This window comes from Herpailurus yagouaroundi, unplaced genomic scaffold (assembly GCF_014898765.1).
Source record: "Herpailurus yagouaroundi ecotype Mexico unplaced genomic scaffold, PumYag 212, whole genome shotgun sequence".
Classification (NCBI taxonomy): Eukaryota; Metazoa; Chordata; class Mammalia; order Carnivora; family Felidae; genus Herpailurus; species Herpailurus yagouaroundi.
In genome coordinates, this window is record NW_024412443.1 from 768,315 (window position 1) to 790,732 (window position 22,418).

At 46.9% G+C, this 22,418-nt stretch overlaps 1 protein-coding gene across 9 annotated transcripts; it reads left to right on the forward strand.

The window, feature by feature from the left end:
- The first annotated feature begins 1,692 nt into the window (after nt 1-1,692).
- MGAT1 (alpha-1,3-mannosyl-glycoprotein 2-beta-N-acetylglucosaminyltransferase) lies at nt 1,693-22,205 on the forward strand. Of its 9 annotated transcripts, none has more exons than XR_005784397.1 (4): nt 2,020-2,131; nt 2,988-3,416; nt 19,581-21,217; nt 21,686-22,205. XR_005784397.1 is itself a non-coding variant. In XM_040454372.1 (4 exons), the coding sequence occupies exon 4, from the start codon at nt 19,704-19,706 to the stop codon at nt 21,045-21,047; it is 1,344 nt and encodes a 447-aa protein (XP_040310306.1). In that variant the 5' UTR covers nt 2,020-2,131; nt 2,988-3,416; nt 14,045-14,151; nt 19,581-19,703; the 3' UTR covers nt 21,048-22,205. The 9 variants fall into 9 exon arrangements, 8 of the variants coding, with proteins under 8 accessions (XP_040310303.1, XP_040310304.1, XP_040310306.1 ...); XM_040454372.1 differs by adding an exon at nt 14,045-14,151 and having other exon boundaries at nt 19,581-22,205; XM_040454369.1 differs by lacking the exon at nt 2,020-2,131 and adding an exon at nt 1,693-1,862 and having other exon boundaries at nt 19,581-22,205.
- The last annotated feature ends 213 nt before the right edge of the window (nt 22,206-22,418 follow it).

A 22,418-nucleotide genomic window follows, 5' to 3' on the forward strand; every position in this document is an offset into this window, starting at 1 on the left:
GTGTCTTCTTTCCTTCTCATAAAGAACCCTTCACTTCTGATACTTCTGACACCAAATGAGTGGGTTTCCCCCTCCCCACCCCCACCAAGCAATCTTCTGTGATACTAGCTGGCTACATCAGATCCCACAGGTTAAAGGATCAGTCCCATGAGACTGACCACACTGTAGATACTAATCACAAGTGGCAGGTCCCCAAGTTTCCCACAACTTCTGTCTTAGCTACAAATCGGAGGTTCCCAGGATCTCTTCCCCTTGGATTCAATTACTTGCTAGAGCAGCTTACAAAACTCAGGAAAACACTTATTTACATTCACCAATATAATGAAGGATGCAGATGAACATCCAGATGAAGAGATATATGGGGTGGGGTGTGGGAGGGTGCCAATTACAGGAGCTTCTGTCCAGTGGAGTTGGGGTGCATCAGTCTCCCAGTACATGGATGTGTTTACCAACCTGGAAGCTCTTGGAATCTGACTATTGGGAGTTCTATGGAAGTTTCATCACTTACGCGTGATCAATCATGAACCCCATTTTCAGCCCTTTTTCCATCTCCACAAAATCATGTCTTGTCTCTCTAGTAACCAACCCTCATCTAGGAGCTGTCTAGGAGCCCATCCAGAGTGGCTTCTTTTGAACAAAGGACTTTCCCATCACCCAGGAAATTTCAAGTTTCACAAGCCCTGTGTCAGGACCACGGTCAGTGGGCCAAATATTAGAACAAAAGATGCTTCTAGTGCTCTTACCACTTAGGAAATTCCAAGGGTTTTAGGAACTTTGAGCCAGGAATGAAATAAAGACCAAATATATATATATATTCCTTCTTATAAAACATAGCATCTCATAAGATATGCCAGAAGACTGAAGCTTATGTTAGTGTTTTCAAAAATGAGGGGGAAACAGGCTGCCAATTCGTTCATAGTCCTGGCAAGATTCTAGAACATGTCATTAAGGGGATGACATATGAACTCCAAAAATTACTCTTGGATTTAAGTTGAACTCAAGAGCAAGTCAGGTCAATATATTTAGAAAAGAAGCTACCAGGGCAATTTTGGAACTTGGCAGTCCATCGCAGGAGTGGAAATGTTTCTTCGGGGAGAGGTCTCCGGTGGAACGTGATAGCGGCAGTACTGGGTAGTGTTACAGCCTGGGAGTCCAGTCTCTACCACATCCTAAGTCGTGCAACCTCAGGCTGACCTGTCTGCTGTGCAAGGGGTGGTAAACCATGTAAAGTGCTTCGCACACTGTGCGTGGAGGGTGTAGTGAAGGCGCGGGGCACTCATTTTAGAGTATTCTTACCCTTTTCTTTCCCTTGACGCAATGAAAGATCCTACCTAGGCGAGAGAAGTAGCGAGGATAAGTAAGCGATGAACAAAATAAAACTTCTTTGGTACTGCCACAGAGCTGTCAGCACTGGAACGGTTAATACTGGCTTCAGTGCTTCCTCAATTGTTTCTCACCGGGAGGACGGACGACCGGAGAGGGGCGCTGCGTTGGCCTTTGCCAGCACATAGGTCAAGCAGGCTGTGGCTAGGCGACCTCAGGAGGGCACCAGGGCCAAGCTGCCCCACCCCCTTCCTGCCCAAGTCCTACCCCGCCAGGCCCACCGGCTTCTACTCTCGCGACAGGCCGAGGCGTCGTGACGCATGCGCTCTTCTTACCACAAAGCTCGAAGTGACGTGCGCCCCATCCCTTCGCCGGACTCTCTGCCCCGCCCCTTCTTGTAGGGCAGCTACTTTGGCCCCCATCTCTGTTCTCTTCCGGACTCGGTCCTGCTCACACCTCGTCTCCAGTCCTATTCACAGTGACTGCAGAACAGCTTCAAACCCTGCAGACCAACATCCCGCGCTCCCGTGGTGGCGGTGGTGATAGGCGGGAGCAAGAGGGGGGTGTGGTGGAAGAACAAGGCGGGATGTGGGGAGGTGGCAGTTGCCTCTCGCTCACTTCCGGAGGACGGGCGGAAGTGGCTGCGGCGGATGGTGGGAGGGGGGGGAAAGGAGCGCGAGGGGAGGGCCTGGCCGCCGGGGGTCGAGGGGGTGGGGCCTGGGCCAGCTTTCGGGACCTAACCTGGGGCCTGGACTCTGCTCTCGGGAGGGCCGAGGCTTCCTGCTAAGACCGGGCGGGAGGGATCCAGGTAACAACTTAGCGCAGAATGGGCGAGGGTCGTCCGGGCGGCAGAGAGGTGGGTGTCAGAGTCTAGAGAGGGTCGCTGTGTCACTCCCTTCCTCATTGAATGCGGAGCACTGGGTTCCGAGGAGGAGGGTGGGAGGAGTTAAATTTTGGGGGCGGGGGGGTTCATGTGAACGCCACGCCCCTACAGGAAGGAAGGGTGTGTGTGTGTGTGTGTGTGTGTGTTTAGTAATAAATTTAGAAGGGAGGGGGCGACCGGTGTGTGTGTGTGTGTGTGTGTGTGTGTGTGTGTGTGTGTGTGTGAGTGTGAGTGAGCGCGCATGTGTGTGTGTTTAGAATAAACTTAGAAGAGAGGGGGCGACGCGGGTGGGCTTCCGGACTGCAAAATTAGAACACTGTGCAGCTATTGCTGGCAGGACTCAGGCCTCTGTTCCAGCAGAGTGCTTTCAGTGGCCTCGGGAAGGAGTTTGACTGAGATTGGGAATTCCATCCCTGGCACAGTTTTGGATGCAGAGGGGAGGCGAGGGTGAAGGGAAAAGAGCAAAGAATGCATGGGGAAGGTGCCAGCATCTAGGTCTGGAATGGATTTAGTTCATTCAGGGAGAGCTGGACGATGAAAACACTGAACACTCTAAGAAGCTTGGGAGATGTAGGAGATTAGTGTATGGTAATAACAAGACAAGAAGGAGATGGGAGGAGGATGTTCTTTTCTATATTTCTTAGAAGACCATCTACATGCATTGTTAGTGCTTTTGGTATTTTGATGATAGAGCAGAGTAAAAGAATAGTTAAGAAGTCTTAGGAATCCATTTGGGCATATAATAGATTAGAGAGTGTCACAATGTTTAAATATTCCACAGGTTAACACTGAAATCAGCCTTCTGGCCATGCTGGTTCTATGGCCTGTTTCTTCTCATGAACCCCAGCAGAAGACAGAAAGGCCAGTCCTCACAGTGGATGACTTCCCTTCCCTGAGCAAGAGATGGGATAGAACCTGGGATCTGCCCAACACCAGACTCTGAGCTTAATAAGCCAGCTGAATGAAGGAATGTAACAGACCCCTGGGAGGGACACTGAACCCTGCATTGGGGGGGGAGGGGCCTGGACATACCCCTTCCCCCCCCAGACTCCTCCCCCTCAGAGTCCACTCAGCCATGGACTTTGGACCTGGATAACAGGAGAGAAGCTGCACTTCGGTGTATCTGATTTGGGATTTGAAGTTTTTGAAATGGAGTACTGGAAGGGGGTTTGATGATCTCCAGGGGAGCAGCTGAGAGAAGAGAAGAAAGGTAAGGTTCTTGTCTCACTTCCCACTTGGTGTCTTACTGCTTTTGTGCAGAAAATGTTGAGTGGGGCAAGTCTGGGGATGCTGCCATTTATGAAGTGCCTGATGAGAACCCTTACTCTGATGGGTACAGAGGAAGCTTCACCTCTCTTTCACTCTCTTAGAGAGGCTGTTCCCAGCCTCTCTTTACCCAGGCAGAAGGAGTATCTTGTAAGGGGTTGTAGGCAATGGCAATTGTGAAGTTAGGCCCAGGAGAACATGAAAATAATTTCAGCTTCTGAAGAGAGGCTTGGTTAGATTATCTATAAGAGTCTTTTGAATACTGAGCCAACACATTTAGGGCTAAATAAGACTAGAACGGATTACCCAGGCAGAAGCAGGCTGCTGTGTTTTGGGGAACTAATTGAATAGAATTACCTTTGAGGGGGAGGGTAGAAAATGGTCTAGATAACTTCCTAAGTTGTCTTTCTTCCTTCTCCCCCTATAAGGTGTTTAGACCATGAAATCTCATGCAGATAACAGGGACAGAACACAGGTTTGAGATCAGTTGGATTTTTGTTCTAGCTCTTGCTTTCTTAGTGTGCAACCCTAGATATGTTGGTTTAAGCTCTGCCAGTGTTCTGTTCACCTGCAAGATGGAGATAAGTAACTTTACAGGTCCCTCACAGGTTGTTACAGGGAGCAAACGAAATGATAAATTTTGGAAAGTATCCAGGGCCATGTACTTATGAAATAGTACCATTGACATTGCTTGATAATGCTTGCATAATTGTTATATACAAAAAAGCCTCTGAATTAGGAATTCTGCTCTTTTATTGAATTAGTGTACTGGTAAAAGCCTTGGATGTCCTCAATTAAAAGCCTACCCTGAATTTGTCTCATCCTGTTGCTCTTAAACAATACCTGAATCATCAAGTGGCAAAGGTGATTGAGGGATTCTGGCCCTCAGGGTTCTCCACACTTAGGACAAGTGTGCCTCTTTGAGGTAGCAGATTAAAGAGGGATGGAGGAAAGATAAGTCTAAGGGCCAAGTGTGTATTTAGGAGACTGAGCTCCATTTCTTGGAGTAAGTACTGGCCTTTTCTTCCTTTGCCATATCCTGGTATTCTGTCTTGCTCTTTTTTTTTTTAAAGAAGGTGTTGTTTCCCACTTTATTATTTTCTTTAAAGTTTATTTATTGTGTGTGTGAGAGAGAGAGCATCAGCAGGGGAGGGACAGAGAGAGAGGGAGAAAGAGAATCCCAAGCAGGCTCTACACTGTCAGCATGGAACCCTGATGTAGGGTTCAATCCCATGAACTGTGAGATCATGACCTGAGTGGTGAACAAGAGTGGCCACTTAACTGATTGAGCCACTCAGGTGCCCCTCTCCTGTTCGTTTAGATGACAGTTTTTTCAGACGGTTATCTCTTAGCCCTTTATATTTTTGCAGGCTCCGTTCCCACTTAAAGCAAACCTGTTCATAACTACCTTCTTACCTCCTTCCCTTTCCTATCTTGAACTCCAGTTTTTCTATGCCAGATACCTGCTTTTCACAGCGACAACAAACAGAAAGGAGATGTGTTGGGAATTTTGATAGATAGTGGGGTATAATGGCCTGGTTGTGGGGGAGGAAGCTTGGCTTCTAGCATCTCTTTGCCTCTTACTGGCTGTGTAACCACCTGAACCTCACATTCATTGGGGGCTAGAGGCAATAACTAGGTTCATTTGCAAGCTGAAAATCCTGTATTTATGAGTTAGTTTCTTTTTTCCTGTCCTTTCTTTCTTGCCTGCCTTCCCCCAGTAGTGAGCTGTTCCTTCTCTGGGGCAGCCCCTTTCAGGCCGAGCTTCTACTTTAGAAGGTCTGGATTTCAGGGTGGCATGTCACCTCCTTCAACTTGGCCCAGCAAATTCCTGATGCCAGTCTTTGCAAGGGGTATGTGGCCCCAGGATGCGTCTGCAGCCCTCTTCTTACCTGAAAGGCCTGTGCTTCGAAACACTTAAAGTACCACAGAGTTGTGCTGTGTTTGTAGTGATGTTATGTGAAATGTCCAGGCTATTGTGTCAGTTTTCCATCACCACATTGTTGTGGGGAAGAGAGAGCAGGGATTATTCCCCCAGTTTGGTATGTAAGGGGAAGCTGCAGAAGTCCTGAGCACAAAGGGTTTGCCTAAGTGTGGAGAGGCAGACCCTGTAATCCCCTGCCCAGTTCTGTGCTGCTTTTACAGCATCTGACCTGTCAAGGGCCATCTGGATTCTGCTGTAAACCTTCAGGGAGGGGAATTCAGTGCCCTTTCAGACAGCCTCTCTGATAAGACATATTTCCTCCCTAGACTGAGCCAGAATTCCTCTCCCGTCATTTCCACTGAAAGCACTAGTCCTGTGCTCTGCCTGATCCTGTCATGAGACAGCCATTGGCCTTCTCATAGGGTTACCAGGATGCTCAGGCCACTTAGCCAGGACCTTAAGACTTAATGATAGACTTAACTAAAAGTTGTGTGTGTGTCTTAACTGAATTTATTTATACCATTCTGTCTTCCAAAAGGAATTGCATAGAGCTAACCAAAAGTTCCATTTCACAGACATTGCTGACTGGTCATTGATCTTGATGAGCTGTGTTTCTAGGTCTCCATGGGGAGTGGGAATGTTGTGAGAAGGGGAGAGGGAAAAACAGACACAACACTGATTTAAAACTTTGATTTTACTTCTTGTGATGGTTTCCAGCAAAGATCTGTCTTAAGTTCAGAGCATGAATTCTTTCCAAATTGTAAAAAGTTTCAGGATATTTTAGGTATAGTTTCTGGGAGGGAAGTTGGAATAATTTTCACTTCCTTCTCTTTATCTCTCCAGTCCTCTTTTGGAGGTAGTAGGGGTGGGCAGGATACAGTATTTTCCCTTCTAATTTTCTCTTATCTTGTGACCAGATCTTCAGATTTCTTCCATTTTCAGATATTCGGATCCCAGTTTCATTCCCAGAATCCAGGCACCTATCTCCTTATTTCTGCCCTTTATCTCGTCCATAGTACCTCCTCATGAAATTTCCATCAAAAGCCTGGGCCTTTTTTCCCAGGTCAACTTGGCACTTACCACCCTGGCTTCTTGCCTCTCATACCAAATGTTTTCTCTTGTTTCCATCCAAGAATTCAGCCCATCCCAATTCACTAACCAGGCTCTTTCTGCTTGGGACAGTTCTTTTGCAGTTGGGGAATTTCTACCCTAAGATCTTCTTGTGAGCCTTGGAATTTCAACAAAGGACAGTAGTCATTGGGTGTGAGTTATGGTGCACAAACAGTCCCCCATTCTTTTCCCCATTGAACTGCCTTACATAGAGAAGGATTATTGTTAGAGGTGGGAATGTGACATCTCGTGGGCTGGTTGGTCTGCCCTACCTTTCAGCATCCTACTGTGTCCTTTGTCCTGGAGGGTGATTTTAGCTCCTGATATCTTGGATCTGCAAACCAGTGTTTCCCAACTTTCTACAGTTTTAGGAATTATCCTTTTCCTTCTTACTTTGACATGGAGTGTGAGTGTGTAGGCCTTCCATATCCCCCAACTCCCTTCATGAGGAAAACAAAGAGAGGGCAGAAGTGCAGAGACCATGGCTGCTGGCTGGCACATGAGCGTGGGCTTGCATTTCCTACCATGGTCCATGAAATCAGCTCAGCTGGAAACCTTAGACACACACACACACACACACACACACACACACACACACACACGTGTGCGCGCGCGTGTATATGCACGCATGTCCAGCCTCTGAGGTGTCAGCTCTTTTCTCACTTTGCTCCTTCAGGCTAGTCTCCAATTGCTTCTACCAGGACTTCCCTCCTGCCCCACTGTGCACTTGTGTTGTTGGACACACAGCCATCTCAGAGCAAGGGAGCATGATAGGAAGGAATGAGTGCCAGCTATGGAGGCAGGGATGCCTGGGTTTAAAACATGGCCATGCTCCTCACTAGGTCTTGCAACTGTCAGCTGGTTGTCACTTACCCTTGATATTCACACTCCTGATCTGAAGAATAGAATGATTAATGTATACTCTTCAGAGCTTCTAGGAGGGTCCTTCATGAGGAGGCCTCTGTGCAGTTGGTTTATTTCCTCAGCCCCAGGCATGGGGTGCCTTTTGGGCATGCCCTGCCTTTTTGTTTCTCTAGAACCCTGGTAATTCCTGGTTTCATGTAGAAACAAGTTAGCAAAATCAGTCAGTAACTACACACTGCTAAGTTTCTGCCTGCTATGTGCTCTGGAACACAGGAGGGAAGTGGTTGGGGGGAGGGCCTGTTGCCTGCAGAGTGTGTCCTGGTCACATGGTAGGGCTGGCCCTGGACTCAGTCCTTTTCAGAAAAGTCATGTGCTTGAGTAGCCAGTAGTTCTAAGTTCTCCACCCTCACTTCCCAGGGTCAGATACAGACATCAAGGCTCTTCCAGGGTGCTCCCTCACCCCCTTTCACAGGGCTACCACAAAATCCTGTGATTAAGTCCTTTACTCCTTAGGTCTGATGGTTCTTACCCCAGGGACAAGTCTGTCTCTGCTCTTGTACTTAGAACTAACAGCTCTCATTCCCCACCTCGAAAGGAAAAAAACAACAAAATGGAAGTATTTAGAAAAGAAAAAAAGAAAAGAAACAACAGCTGGCCCTCTTCTGCTTTTGGCAGCAGGTGTTTCCTCTCTGGCTTCCTTTTTGGCACCCTGGTTTTTGTTCTCATAGCCCTCCACCCTGTGACCTATTGCCCCCAACTCCTCCTTCCCGGAAGCTAGCGTTGAGCAGGTTGCTGAGAGCTGGCCCCAGACGCTTGGCCTTGGATTTGGTGAATGCACCCTCCCGGCTGCCTGGCCTTATCTCAGCCAGGGATTTCCCCTTCAATTCCATGAGGCTCCAAGCTCTGGGGCTGCGAAGGGGAAGACTCCAGATGTCTCCACTGGAGGGGTCCGAAGGTGTGAGTGGGGACCCGTGGGATTGCGATTGGGAGAAGGGAAGGTCCCTGTGGTAACAGATGCCAACACAGCGCCTCCTGAAGTTCAGAACCTCCGAAAACTTGGGATGCTCAGCCATCAAGTTCTGAGGAAATCCAGGGTGATTGCTAAGAGTCGGGCGGAGGGAGGAGGCGGGCCCGGGAAAAAGGGGCCCCTGGCGAGTGAGGGCAGCCGGTCCCGCCCCTCGGCCCTCCCCGTTCCGCCCTTACCGGGGAAGGGCCACGTTGCTCGCCCGGCGGGCGGGTCCGGTTCGTGTAGGAAGGGCCGGCCCGGAGGAAGGCGCCGGCGCCGGCACCCGCGCGAGCGCCTGGAACGCGCCGGGGCACCGGGATTGTTCCCCGCGCCCCGGGGCGGTCCAGGTTCAGGGCCGGGAAGTTGGGAGGACCTGGTGAGTAGGGGCCTGAAACGTCGGCGTCTGTCCGCTCTGAGGCTTGTCCCAGGGAGGGCATGGAGGTCCAACTGAAGGAGGCCCCGCGGGAGTGGAGAGGGCGCTCCAGGAGTTCAGGTCCCGGCTTGAGAAGCTGCTCCTCTCCGAGCACTTCGTGTCCCCCGACAGCCCTGGTGCCCGGGAGCCTCAGAGAGGACTTGGCCCGGCCCGCCCCGGGTTTCGGTCGCGCACCCCTCTCTAGCCGGGAAGTCGAACTCCGCGTTCCGCTCTCGGAATCCGGGCCTCCAGCTGTTGGAGGGAGGGCGGGCAGGCTCCACCGGGAGGGAAGCGGTTGTGAAACTCGGCCTTAGGGCGTACGTGGGTGCACGGCCAGAGGGGGTGGGATTGCTGCAGAGGGTTTGGGGAGCGGCAATGGGAGGTGGCCTTTCCCCAATCCCCACCCAGCGTCCCTTCCACTAGGGTTCTTTCTCTTCAGCCTCCAGGAAGAATTGACACAATGTGAAAATACGTAAACTGGAAAGAAAACTTTTTCCTCCTGTTAGCTCACGTGTGTGGAGTTGGGGCCTCCTGAGACGTGCAGGCCTTCCCCCCTCCCCCCCCCGAATCTTATAAACTGTGGAGCAGAGGGGCTGTGTGGCCAGCTGATCTGTGTTTGTACTGAACAGTGAGCCCCAGGGTGAGGCTCCACCTTGGTTAACCCTTGATCCTGTGGCCTGTTTAATTACTCTTTGCTTTAGGTCGTCCCCGAATGAGAGATGCAGCTTTATTTTCTGTCGTTTGTAATAGTTTTCAGACCACGGAGCCTTTTCTCTTAGATGCTTACATCCCGAGTCTGCCTCTCATTGTGAATCACCCCTGTCTGACCCCATTATTGGAGACCATTGCGCTCTCCTGGATTCCTGCTTCTGTGTCCTTCTCTCAGAGTTAGTATTGTAGTTATGTTTAACCTCAATGGCCTATGTGACAGGTTAAACTAATTTCCTGTTTGGGACATTGAGGAGATTGTTGCTGTCCTTTTCATCATTAGAAACCAGGGAACGTGGAGAAGAGCCAAATCAACTCTATCCCTGTTCAAATTATGGGAACCAAGGAACAAGTGGGTCAAGTGACCTGCCCAAGGTTACCTGGTTTCCCAGGCCATCATGCTTTTTGCTACACCAACATCATACTTCTTTTAGCGTTTTCTTTTTCAGGATGAATAACCCGCATCCCTTCCTCCTAGGTCTTATTCTGTAAGTTCTTGAATTACTTAATGTATCTTCTCTGACTTCTTTTCATTTCTTGTGAAATTATGGAGCCTTATACATGATGCAGGAGTCTAGCAGAGGGCTCATAATGAAATTCAGTTTGGTCTCCATTATCTGTGGTGTATTCTATCCTTTGGGTTTTTTAGGCAGTGCTTTTTAACATACTAAGCAAGATAAAGATAGAAGGGAAAGCCTGTCAACATTCCTTCAACTTGCATACTTTTTTTAATCTAAGTATGACTTCTCCATTATTGCTCACAAAGAGAAGTTGACTGTCTGGTGTTCTGCTGTTTAAGAAATATTTTTGCCAGAGATGGAGGACTAGCTACAGAGGTAATACCATGGAATCAGAGTGTTAGGAATCTCACAGTTTCTAGGCAGTCCTTCAGAGGAAGAAATTGAGACCCATAGGGATTGGTGGGATCTGCTTATAGCCTCCTGAGGGTTTTGGCTGAGGGTTTTATACACCCAAAATGCTCACTCATCTTGCACCACAGTGCAGATGTCTTTGTACCTGGTAGTGTGGATCAGCTGTGTCACTTGGTTAAAGAGTGTAAAAATTCTAGCAAATCAAAACTAATTTTGATTTCTGTGCCTTGCAGGCAAATGTCATTAATAACAGAACCTCAGGAACTTGGGTCAGGGTTAAAAGGACTATTGTTCTATTTTAGAAAAGGAAGGTGTGGCAGATTGTTTTGTCCCAAAATAGTCACCCCATCAATATCCCATTCCACTTGTTGTTACAATTGGACTTTGTTCTCACCCACCAGTGGTGGGATCTGTGGTTTTTTCCCTTTGAGTATGGGGAGGCAGTCATGATTCCTCTGACCTATGACTAGGCAGAAGTGATCCAAGGCTGGATCATGAAAAGGATATAGTCTCACCTGGTTTACTCTCTTTCTTGGAACACTCATCTTTGGAACCCAGCCATCGAGTTCAGAGGAAACCCAGGCCATGTGAAGAGGCCGCGTGGATGTGTTGCAGCCAGCACTTCAGTTAACCATGCTAACATCAACCTGCAGACATGTGACAGAATAAGCCTTTAAGCCAGGCCCCAGCTTTTTGAATCTTCCAGCTGAGGTCCCAGACATCATGGAGTAGAGACAGGTCATCTCCTCTGTGCTTCACTGTCCAAATTCCTGACCTGTTGGAACTATGAGAGAGAATAAATGATTGCTATTGATTTAAGCCATTAAATGTTTTTATTCAACAATAGCTTCTAATAAGAAAAGGAATATGAGTTGAGGCAGGCCTCAACTTGGACTTGGGGCGTGAGCACAGAGGACAGGAAGAACACTTGGCTGTGCTTATCAAAGCTTCTTAGATTCTCTTTTACTCATTATTTCAGATACTTTTTGTATCACATCAAAATATTAAGGCTTAAAACAACAGAATCATTTTATTCCTATCTTAGCTATGTGGTTCTTGGTCATGGTCTTTTATGCAGTTGAAGTCAGATGTGGCCAGGGCTGGGATCAAACCTTTCAGATGCTTGCTGTCTACTAGAACCTTAGTTTGGGTTGTGAGCTGGAATACCTATAGGTGTCCTGTCCATGTGGCTTGGGCTTCCTCTAACCATTGTGGCTGCATTCAAACAGCAGGCATCTCAGGAGCAACAGGTGGAAACTATTGCCTTTCATGGACTAGTTTTGCAAATCATGTATGGTTACTTCCTCCATAGTCACAGATCAAAGAGAGGGAACATAGACCCCATCTCCCCCACCTCTAGTGGGAGGAATGGCATTACATCTTTGTAAGAAAAGCATGTGGGATGGGGTATGTGGTGATCATCTTTGGAAAATGTAATCCTTCAGTCTTGTGCTGCTGGTTTGGTCTTCTTTCTCGCTGATCTAGCTAATAATGCAAGCAGTCCCCCATCTAGCCACTTGAACTTCATACATGTGCCAAGAGTTGTAATAGGCATAGAGGTCACAGAGACTTTTTCCTAAGGAGTAAGGTGAGAGGCATGTAAGCACAACCACAGATTTTGTTACAGTGTGGAGGGGAGAAACAGGAGGTGTGGGGAGAGTGTGGTGTGAGTGTAGTCGTGGGAAGGCCTGGCTGGCTCTGCCTGGGATGTTATGGATGTGTTGAGTGCTTGCACTGGGGCCATAGGTAATGTCTCAAGATGAAGAACAGCTGGAGCAAAGACTGTTCATACAAGTGTATTCTTTGGGGGAAGTAAGTAGCTTGCTGAAGCCAGAGTGTGGGGTTCATAGGGTTAGGGATTGGAGGTGAGGTTGAAAAAACGATGTTTGAGTTAATTTTCTGTGAAGGCCTTGTGTGTCATAATGAATTTGAGTTTTATTCTGTGGGCAGTGGTAGCTTCTGATGGTTTTTAAGGCAGGTTAGTGTTGTGACGAGGTGTGCACTTTAAGAAGGATGCTCTGTTGCTTTTGGGAAGGTTGCTTAGAGGGACGTGAGATTAGCGATAGGTAAACTATCTCAGAAACTGTATCAAGAGTTCAGGCTTAAAACAGTATTTCATAAGGAAAGAGGGTTCAATTTAAAGGTTTGTGGGCTTGAAATGGAACTATGGCAGTGAATGAGTAGCTGTCTCTTACATTTTCATAATTCTAAAATGCTTGGTCTGGATATGTTTCAGAATTCAGGATTTTTTTGGATTTTAAAAAGATGATCTAGTACGTTTATGATCTAGTATAAAATGTGGAACAGCACACCATAATCCAACATTTTGGTTTCTGTGGCAAAATGTATAAATAGTCTCACTAAATGAGATAAATAAAAGCTATAAATAGTCTTACATCAGATCACATCAGATTTCACCAAAGGTTTTACTGCCAAATGAGTGTAGAAAACTCAATTTTTTGGTGCTTTTTGGGCTTGGGAATGGCAGTTAAGGAATTGTGGGTGAGTGACATCCACACAGAAGTCACTTTTTAGGTCATCGGCAAATCTCTTGATGGTCCAAGATCCTAGCACAGCTGCTTGGCTGCAGTGGGGGAGCTGGTCCCATCCTGAATAGCTTGTAGCTGAGGGAACTTTATAGATCTTGAGCAAGAGATTGCACTGATGTCAGTGTTTGTGAAGGGGAGATAGACTTCATATTGTCTGATACCTTCCCTGGCAGAGACATGAGTCAGAGTACACCAAGTGAAGGAGAGAGGGAAGATCAGACCAGTCATACAGGTACGTGCAAAGGCCCTGAGGCGCTTATGTGTTTGTAGCCCAGAAGGATGTAGTACAGTGGAGCAAAGAGAGCCAGCCAGCTAGAGAGGGAACAGAGGAATAAGTGGTTAGCATTTATATCACAACTGGGCACTGTTCTAAATACTTGATGCAGATTATCTCACCCAATCCTTACGGCAACCCAGTGATTGATTTCTATCTTATTATTATTATTATTTCCATATTAGAGGTGAGAAGATTGAGTTTTAGAGATGTGAAAAAACATGGGGTGGTACCACACATTGCCCTGAGCTGTTTGGCTTGCCCTTGTTACTCCTGATGGTAGGACTGAGAGCAGCACTTTCTGGATGAGTGTGTGGGCTTGCTGGCTACAGGCTGGGCTGGCCCTTGGTGCTTTATCACCCCTCAGTCACAGCCAGCTGCTGGGGAGTGCATGTGCTTGTGTATGCACACACCATTCATTAACTTCCATATAGAGCAGAGGATCCTGTCCTGGAGAGTATGTGGAGAAGCAGTAGGAAACTGCTCTGGGACTCTGGGTAGGTTTGTGTAGAGAAGCAGTGGAGCCTGGGAATAGGGGTATTGTGTTCTCTTATGGAAAGAGGAACAAGTTCTGTTTTACAATTTAGAAAAAATGGTCATAGTCTGGCGAACTAAGTCCTGAGGGCTAAGGTAGAGGCCTGGACTGGACTGGAACAGTGGTTTCCTGTGGGCTATCCAGCCACTCTTAATGTTTACAGATTTGCTAAGAATCCAGTCCTCTGAGGGACTGAGAAAATTGCTTTGATCTGCATGGCTTAGAAGGATAGGTGAGCAGAGGCCTCTGGAAGTGGATGTGGGCCACCTAATTCCCAATGTCTGGAGAAGAGTGAAGGCTTTTACTTGTCATCTGCAGGGTTGTGAGGATGGTGTCCCTTGGGGTTTTGCCACCAGTCTGAGAGCTTGCTGGTCTGAGGTGGCTCATGGATAAGTCAGAGATGGTTCTGCTCCTCCAGCCTTGAGGTAACATTTCAGATGACAGAATTCAGTCTCTTTTCTTTCCTCCATCCCTTTATCTAAAGACTTTTCCTGCCCAGTCAGTTAGGCGGCAGGAGAAATACCTCCCTATTTGGGGGATAGGGAATCCTGGCCGTAAGATTGGAGGGAAAGTTCCAACATGGACCACATTGTGGCAGCAAGGAAGAAACTGGAAATCTGTTGTCTCTTCTTCTAGGAAACCTTGATTTGTATATGAGCACTGACAACATGGGAATTTAATGATACAGTAAAACGGAAATGGACCTGAGTTTTCTGAGGAGACTGGTGCTATGGAGTTGTGGGGTAGATGGTTTCTCAGAGGACAACATGTGGTGGTGGTGCTGGCAGGGACTGGGGTAGTCCCCCCAGAAGGGAGACAGAATCTAGGTTCCTTTAGAGACCCTTCAGGATCAATACTTTGGTCCTTTAACACTGGATCTGCCTGCTCAAGAGCCCAGAAGTACAGAGATGAGATCTGGAATCCGAGATTTTGGTGGCTGTGAGGCAAAGGGTAACTAGCAGAGAAGCCCAGATTTTTTGGTGGCTGTGAGGCAAGGGGTAGCTGGCAGAGCAGCAGGGCACAAGAGGGAACATACCTGAAGCTTTAGGATGTGAAGGGTATAGACCAGAAGTGGGAAGGCCAGGGGCAGAGTTGTGTGGATTGTTATGGCAGCTACCTGGGAATTGGAGGGTGTGGTAGATTCTTCCAAATAGTGGGTTCTGATAGAGAGAGAGAGTTGGTAGGACCATGCCTTTTTCTTGTAAGATGTGTGTCCCAGTCCCTTCCCAGAGCCTGGCAGACAGCAGGTGTGTGATGCATGTCATTGAATGATTAGGGAGTTCAGGACAAAGGGATTGTTTTAGTTGCCACTACTGATGTGCCTAACTTGGGCTATATTGGACAAAGCTAGTCAGAACTTTGGGCCATGTCCCCATATCGATTTTAAGAAACTTTATTTGGAAATAAATTCAAACTTACAAAAAAGGTGCAATAATTAAAATGGTATAAGGGCACTTTTAATCCCTTTACTCAGATTCACCTATTAGCATTTTGATGCATTTGATCTCTCTCTCTCTCTCTGTCTCTCTCTCTCTCTCCATGATATTTGTGTTCTGAACCATTTGAGAAGTTGCTTTTTTGGCTCTCCTAATTACTTCAGTCTAATTTACCTAAGAATTGGGATATTATTTTCCATAACCACAGTATGGCTCTCAGTTGATCAACACTGATACTTTAATTGTCTATATTCCAATTTTGTCATTTAACCCAATATTGCCTTTTTCTTTTTTAATTTTTTTTTTCAACGTTTATTTATTTTTTTTGGGACAGAGAGAGAGCATGAACGGGGGAGGGGCAGAGAGAGAGGGAGACACAGAATCGGAAACAGGTTCCAGGCTCTGAGCCATCAGCCCAGAGTCTGACGCGGGGCTCGAACTCCCGGACCGCGAGATCGTGACCTGGCTGAAGTCGGACGCTTAACCGACTGCGCCACCCAGGCGCCCCTGCCTTTTTTTTTTTAAAGAGAAAGTTTTATTGAGGTATAATTGACATAGAATAAATTGCATCCATACCCGCAAAGTTTCCTCTTGTTCCTTTGTGATCCCTCAGCTCACTGTCCTCATTGTCTCCATGCCTAGGCAACCATCGATCGGCTTTTTGCTACTAGAGATTATTTTATATTTTCTGGAGATTTATATAAGTGGAATCAGTATATGTGCTCTTTTTTGGCCATTCACATATCACAGTTATTTTGAGATTAATCCATGTGTTGTGTGTATCAGTAGTTTATTCCTTTTTATTACTATATATTATTCCATTTTGCAGGTAAACCACAATTTGTTTATCCATATTCTTCTGTTGATGTGTCTTTGGGTTTCTCCCAGTTTTTGGCGATTATGAATAAAGCTGCATAAACATTCCAGATAATTTTTGTATGGACATATGTTTTTATTTCTCTTGACTATATATCTAAGAGTGGACTTGGTGGTATGGTTATCTTCTGTTTAGCATTTTAACAAACTGCCAGAATGTTCTGAAAGGACATTAGTTCCATACCTCATACTATATACAAAAATTAACTCAAAATGAACCTAAATGTAAAACCTAAAACTATAAAACCTAAAAAAGAAAACAAGGAAAGATATTTGTGATTTGGGCAAAGATTTCTTAGATACAATGCCAATGGCATGATCCATAAAAGATAAAAACCCCTGATAACTGATTATCATTAAAATTAAGAACTTGTGTCTTTCAGTTAACAGTCTTAATAAAAGGACAAGGGTTTGAATTTTTGTGTCTGATAGGTGAGAAATTCTTAATATAGTTTAATTTGCATTTTTCTGTTATAAGTGAGCTTGAATATCTTTTCATATGTGTAAGGACCATTTCAGTATCTTTTTGTGAGTTGCCCTTGTCTAAAGACAGAGTTTTGGCTTTTTACCTCCTCAGTGTAAAAGTTCTTTGTCTCTTAGGGTATTGGCTTTTTGTTTGTATATTTGTATATTTGTGTGTATATTGCAAATATTCTTCCCCAGTTTGTCTTTTGACTTGGCTAATGGTGTTTTTATCATGCAAAAATGTTTTATTTATTACTGCATCTAGATTTTGAATCATACTTAGAAAGCCTTTCTCCCTACCCAGGTTATAGAGGAATTGACCCGTATTTTCTTCTAGCACTTGTATAGTTATATTTTTTATATTTAGATCTCTAATCCACTTGGAAGTTATTCTTTTGCACAGATGTAATTTTATTTTTCCAAATAGCTATATAGTTGTTATAACACTCTTAATAAGATATTTTTTTGCCCTAGTAATTTTAAATATCACCTGTATCATATATTAGGTTTCTACATGTTTTGGGGTCTATTTCTGTAATTTAAATTGTATTCCTTTGGATAACCTATTAACCTACTAGTATCACATAGTTTTATTTATTTATTTATTTTTAAATATATGAAATTTATTGTCAAATTGGTTTCCATACAACACCCAGTGCTGATCCCAAAAGATGTCCTCTTCAATACCCCATCACCCACCCTCCCCTTCCTCCCACCCCCCATCAGCCCTCAGTTGTTTTTTTTTTTTAACGTTTATTTATTTTTGAGACAGAGAGAGACAGAGCATGAATGGGGGAGGGTCAGAGAGAGGGAGACACAGAATCCGAAACAGGCTCCAGGCTCTGAGCTGGCAGCACAGAGCCCGACGCAGGGCTCGAACTCACAGACTGTGAGATCATGACCTGAGCCCAAGTCGGCCGCTTAACCGACTGAGCCACCCAGGCGCCCCTGTTCTCAGTTTTTAAGAGTCTCTTATGCTTTGGCTCTCTCCCACTCTAACCTCTCTCTCTTTTTTTTTTTTTTTTTTCCTTCCCCTCCCCCATGGGTTCCTGTTAAGTTTCTCAGGATCCACATAAGAGTGAAAACATATGGTATCTCTCTTTCTCTGTATGGCTTATTTCACTGAGCATCACACTGTCCAGTTCCGTCCACGTTGCTACAAAGGGCCATATTTCATTCTTTCTCATTGCCACATAGTACTCCATTGTGTATATAAACCACAGTTTCTTTATCTATCAGTTGATGAACATTTAGGCTCTTTCCATAATTTGGCTATTGTTGAGAGTGCTGCTATAAACATTGGGGTACAAGTGCCCCTATGCATCAGTACTCCTGTATCCCTCGGGTAAATTCCTAGCAGTGCTACTGCTGGGTCATAGGGTAGGTCTATTTTTAATTTTTTGAGGAACCTCCACACTGTTTTCCAGAGCGGCTACACCAGTTTGCATTCCCACCAACAGTGCAAGAGGGTTCCCGTTTCTCCACATCCTTGCCAGCATCTATAGTCTCCTGATTTGTTCATTTTGGCCACTCTGACTGGCGTGAGGTGATAGCTGAGTGTGGTTTTGATTTGTATTTCCCTGATGAGGAGCGACGTTGAGCATCTTTTCATGTGCCTGTTGGCTTTCCGAATGTCTTCTTTAGAGAAGTGTCTATTCATGTTTTCTGCCCATTTCTTCACTGGGTTATTTGCTTTTCGGGTGTGGAGTTTGGTGAGCTCTTTATAGATTTTGGATACTAGCCCTTTGTCCGATATGTCGTTTGCAAATATCTTTTCCCATTCCGTTGGTTGCCTTTTAGTTTTGTTGATTGTTTCCTTTGTTGTGCAGAAGGTTTTTATCTTCATGAGGTCCCAACAGTTCATTTTTGCTTTTAATTTTCTTGCCTTTGGGGATGGTACGGCTGAGGTCAGAGAGGTCTTTTCCTGTTTTCTCCTCTAGGGTTTTGATGGTTTCCTGTCTCACATTCAGGTCATTTATCCATTTTGAGTTTATTTTTCACATAGTTTTAATTATAGAAGCTGTGTAATATGTAGTATTTTAATGGCTGGTAGGGCTAGTCCCTCTTTCACGCCTCATTTTCATAAGTTTTCTAGATCTTGTATGTGTTTTTTTTTACATGAACTTTAGTGTCATTTTGTCTAGCTCCCAGAAAATTGATTTTTATTCAGATTTTGATGATGTTGAGGTGTCATAACTAAGAAGAAGGGATTTTAAGTCCTCTTGTGTCTTTCAGGACCTATCATCTTGTTCATGTAGGTTTTGAATATTTCTTAAGTTTATTCTTAATTTATCATTTTCATGGCTAGGGTAAATAAGATTTTCTCATCCATTGTTTCTTCTAACGAGTTACTTTTTGTTTATCTGAAGCCTATTTTTGCATGTTAATGTTTATATCCTGCTACTTTGCTCAGTTCTTCAGTTGTTTGGGGTGGTTTTATCATTAATTCTGTACAGTTTTCCAGGCATATTCTTACAGTATCAATAAATAGAGATAGTCATGTTTCTTTTTCCACTTCTGCTTTTTTCTTCTGTAGCCCATTCACATTGGCTGATCCCTCTAGCAGAATGTTAGTCATATACATGGTGGGCAGCTTAGTTTGCCCCTGACCTTTGTAGAAATGTCTCTAGTGCTTCCTTTTTAGGTAGGGTGTTGATTTTAACCCAGAGGTGTGATATTAGAGTTTTTAAATCAATAATCTTTGAGCAGTTTGATTTGAGGAATGAGAGTCAGATGGTCTCCCCCCCCACCCCTGCCCCTAAACTCTGGATGGAAGATGGAAATGAAATCTGTCAGGTATGGAAGGGAAAGTGGGGTTCCCTTGCTTCCTCCTTTACAACATCACTTTCTACTTTCCCTTCAAACCACATTGCTTTTCTGAGGACACATGGACTCCTTTTGGAGTGAGGAGAGTATGTTGTCCTGCCCCATTCATCCCAGATTAGGAGATGGGCTGTTCTTTTCTAAGAGAGCTCTGGAGTCCACCTCCTGGGCTCCCTCCTCTCCCATCCTGCATTCCTCCCCCTAGGACAGCCCCATGCTTTTGTGATGAAGATTGGTTTTCTCTGTCTTCTCAGGTGCATGGCTGCTTCCTAATCCTGAGGTCCAGAGAAAGCATCCCTAGAGCTGTGGAAGTGAACTAGGCAAGCCAAGGGCAGCCTTGAGCCCCACCCTTGCCTGCCACCCCCTCGGGGGCCAGGATGCTGAAGAAGCAGTCTGCAGGGCTTGTGCTGTGGGGCGCCATCCTCTTTGTGGCCTGGAATGCCCTGCTGCTGCTTTTCTTCTGGACACGCCCAGCGCCTGGCAGGCTGCCCTCTGACAGTTCTCTGGATGATGATCCCGCCAGCCTCACCCGCGAGGTGATCCGCCTGGCCGAGGACGCGCAGGTGGAATTGGAAAGGCAGAGGGGGCTGCTGCAGCAGATCAGGGAGCATCATGCTCGGTGGAGCCAGAGGTGGAGGGTGCCCACTGCTGCCCCACCCGTCCCACCGCGTGTGCCTGTGTCCTCACCACCAGCTGTGATCCCCATCTTGGTCATTGCCTGTGACCGCAGCACTGTCCGGCGCTGCCTGGACAAGCTGCTGCACTACCGGCCCTCGGCTGAGCACTTCCCCATAATCGTCAGCCAGGACTGCGGGCACGAGGAGACAGCCCAGGTCATCGCCTCCTATGGCAGTGCTGTCACGCATATCCGGCAGCCGGACCTGAGCAACATTGCGGTGCCCCCAGACCACCGCAAGTTCCAGGGCTACTATAAGATTGCACGGCACTACCGCTGGGCACTGGGCCAGGTCTTCCATAGGTTCAAGTTCTCAGCAGCTGTGGTGGTGGAGGATGACCTGGAGGTGGCGCCAGACTTCTTCGAGTACTTCCAGGCCACCTACCCGCTGCTGAAGGCCGACCCCTCCCTTTGGTGTGTGTCTGCCTGGAATGACAATGGCAAGGAGCAGATGGTGGACTCCAGCAAGCCAGAGCTGCTCTACCGCACAGACTTCTTTCCTGGCCTGGGCTGGCTGCTGTTGGCTGAGCTCTGGGCTGAGCTGGAGCCCAAGTGGCCCAGGGCCTTCTGGGATGATTGGATGCGCAGGCCTGAGCAGCGGCAGGGCCGGGCCTGTGTGCGACCTGAAATCTCCAGAACGATGACCTTTGGCCGCAAGGGTGTAAGCCACGGGCAGTTCTTTGACCAGCACCTCAAGTTCATCAAGCTGAACCAGCACTTCGTGCCCTTCACCCAGCTGGATCTCTCATATCTGCGGCAGGAGACCTATGACCGAGATTTCCTTGCCCGTGTCTATGGGGCTCCCCTGCTGCAGGTGGAGAAAGTGAGGACCAGTGAGCAGAACGAGCTGGGGGAGGTGCGGGTGCAGTACACAGGCAGGGACAGCTTCAAGGCCTTTGCCAAAGCCCTGGGCGTCATGGATGACCTCAAGTCTGGTGTTCCCAGGGCCGGCTACCGGGGCATTGTCAGCTTCCTATTCCGGGGCCGCCGTGTCCACCTGGCTCCCCCACAGACCTGGGATGGCTATGATCCTAGCTGGAATTAGCGGTGCCTGTCTGTTCCTCCTGGGCTCCTTCCTTGCCATATCATGGGATGAGATGGGACCGTGTCCTTGGGCTGCATCGCCCTCTCTGTGTGTCTCTCTTGGGTACATTTATCTTTTTTTTTCTTTTTTTCTTCTTTTTTCGAGTGGCATTCAGAAGCACAGAGGATAAGGTGAGGGTTATTCTCCCATTCTCAAGGGGGGGGGTTACATCAGGGGAAACTTCCTGGGATCTGTTGAGCAGTATTAAGCAAGAAACCACTGTGTGGTAGGGGAGAGACTTGGGCATGTTGGAGCCATAGACTTCCATGTTCCAGGTTTTCTCCTAGAGCATCTGCGGAGAGGTGAGCAACTTTAGTTCTCTTGACCAGCTCTCTTTCCCCTGTCCCGGCTCTTCCAGCCAGGGTGTGAGCTCACCTCCTATACCTGCTCCCCACCCCTACCTTCCCCCAATTTGAGGGGTTGCTGGGTTATTTGAAAAGGGGACTTATCTGTGGCCAAAATGAAACTAACCAAAGGGGTTTCATCATCAGAGTCTGGGTGGAGCTGTTAGGCTTTCAGGGTTTACTGCCACCTACTCTTATTTCTCTTCTACTCTTCTCCTTATCCCTGACCTCCTTTCTGCTCTTCTTTCCTTGCAGCTTAACAATTTGTGATTCTAAGATGAGAAGTTGAAGGGGGAAAGCAAGACGTCTCCTCAGTTTGTCTGCAGAAGTTGGGGGAAAGGTGGTAGGGGGAAAGCCTTGGTGTGCTGGGACATACCTCCCTCATCCTGCCTCAAAGAAACAGACTCTGTTCCTGGATCCTGACCTTTCTAAAAATTGATCCCTTCCCTTTTGCTCTAGGAGGTTTCATGCTGGCTTTGTGGAAGAGAGATTAGCTCCTTGTGTCCCTTTTCCCCTGGGGTTTGGTGCACAGGCTCCTCCCTAAAGGTTGTGGTTTCCGGTGGCCTTCCCAGGGTGAGGTAGAACAGCCAAGACAGGATGGCTCCTGCCTCCCTCCGCTGTCTCCGGGGCATATCCTTATCTGCTCAGATTAGGATGAGGATGGCAAGTTGGAGAGCAATGTGTGTGTTTTTGCTTCTGGCCTGACCTCGGTTCATGGAAGAAAGTTGAAGCTACAGAATTATTTTCAAAAATAAAGGCTAAATTGTCCGAAAAACTCTGTGTATGTGTTTGTGTCCTAGCACAGGAGGAGGGGGTGGAGAGGTGATGGCTAGAGGAAGGAGGAAAAGGAAGGGAAAAAGGAAGGAGGAAAAAGAAGGGAGAATAGGGACTGAGGGAAAGGGCTGGTTGGGCAAGAGGAAATGGATCAGCTAAAGGAAGGAAAGCAGATGACCGGAAGATGACAGCTGGGAGGGTTGGGTGTGAAAGA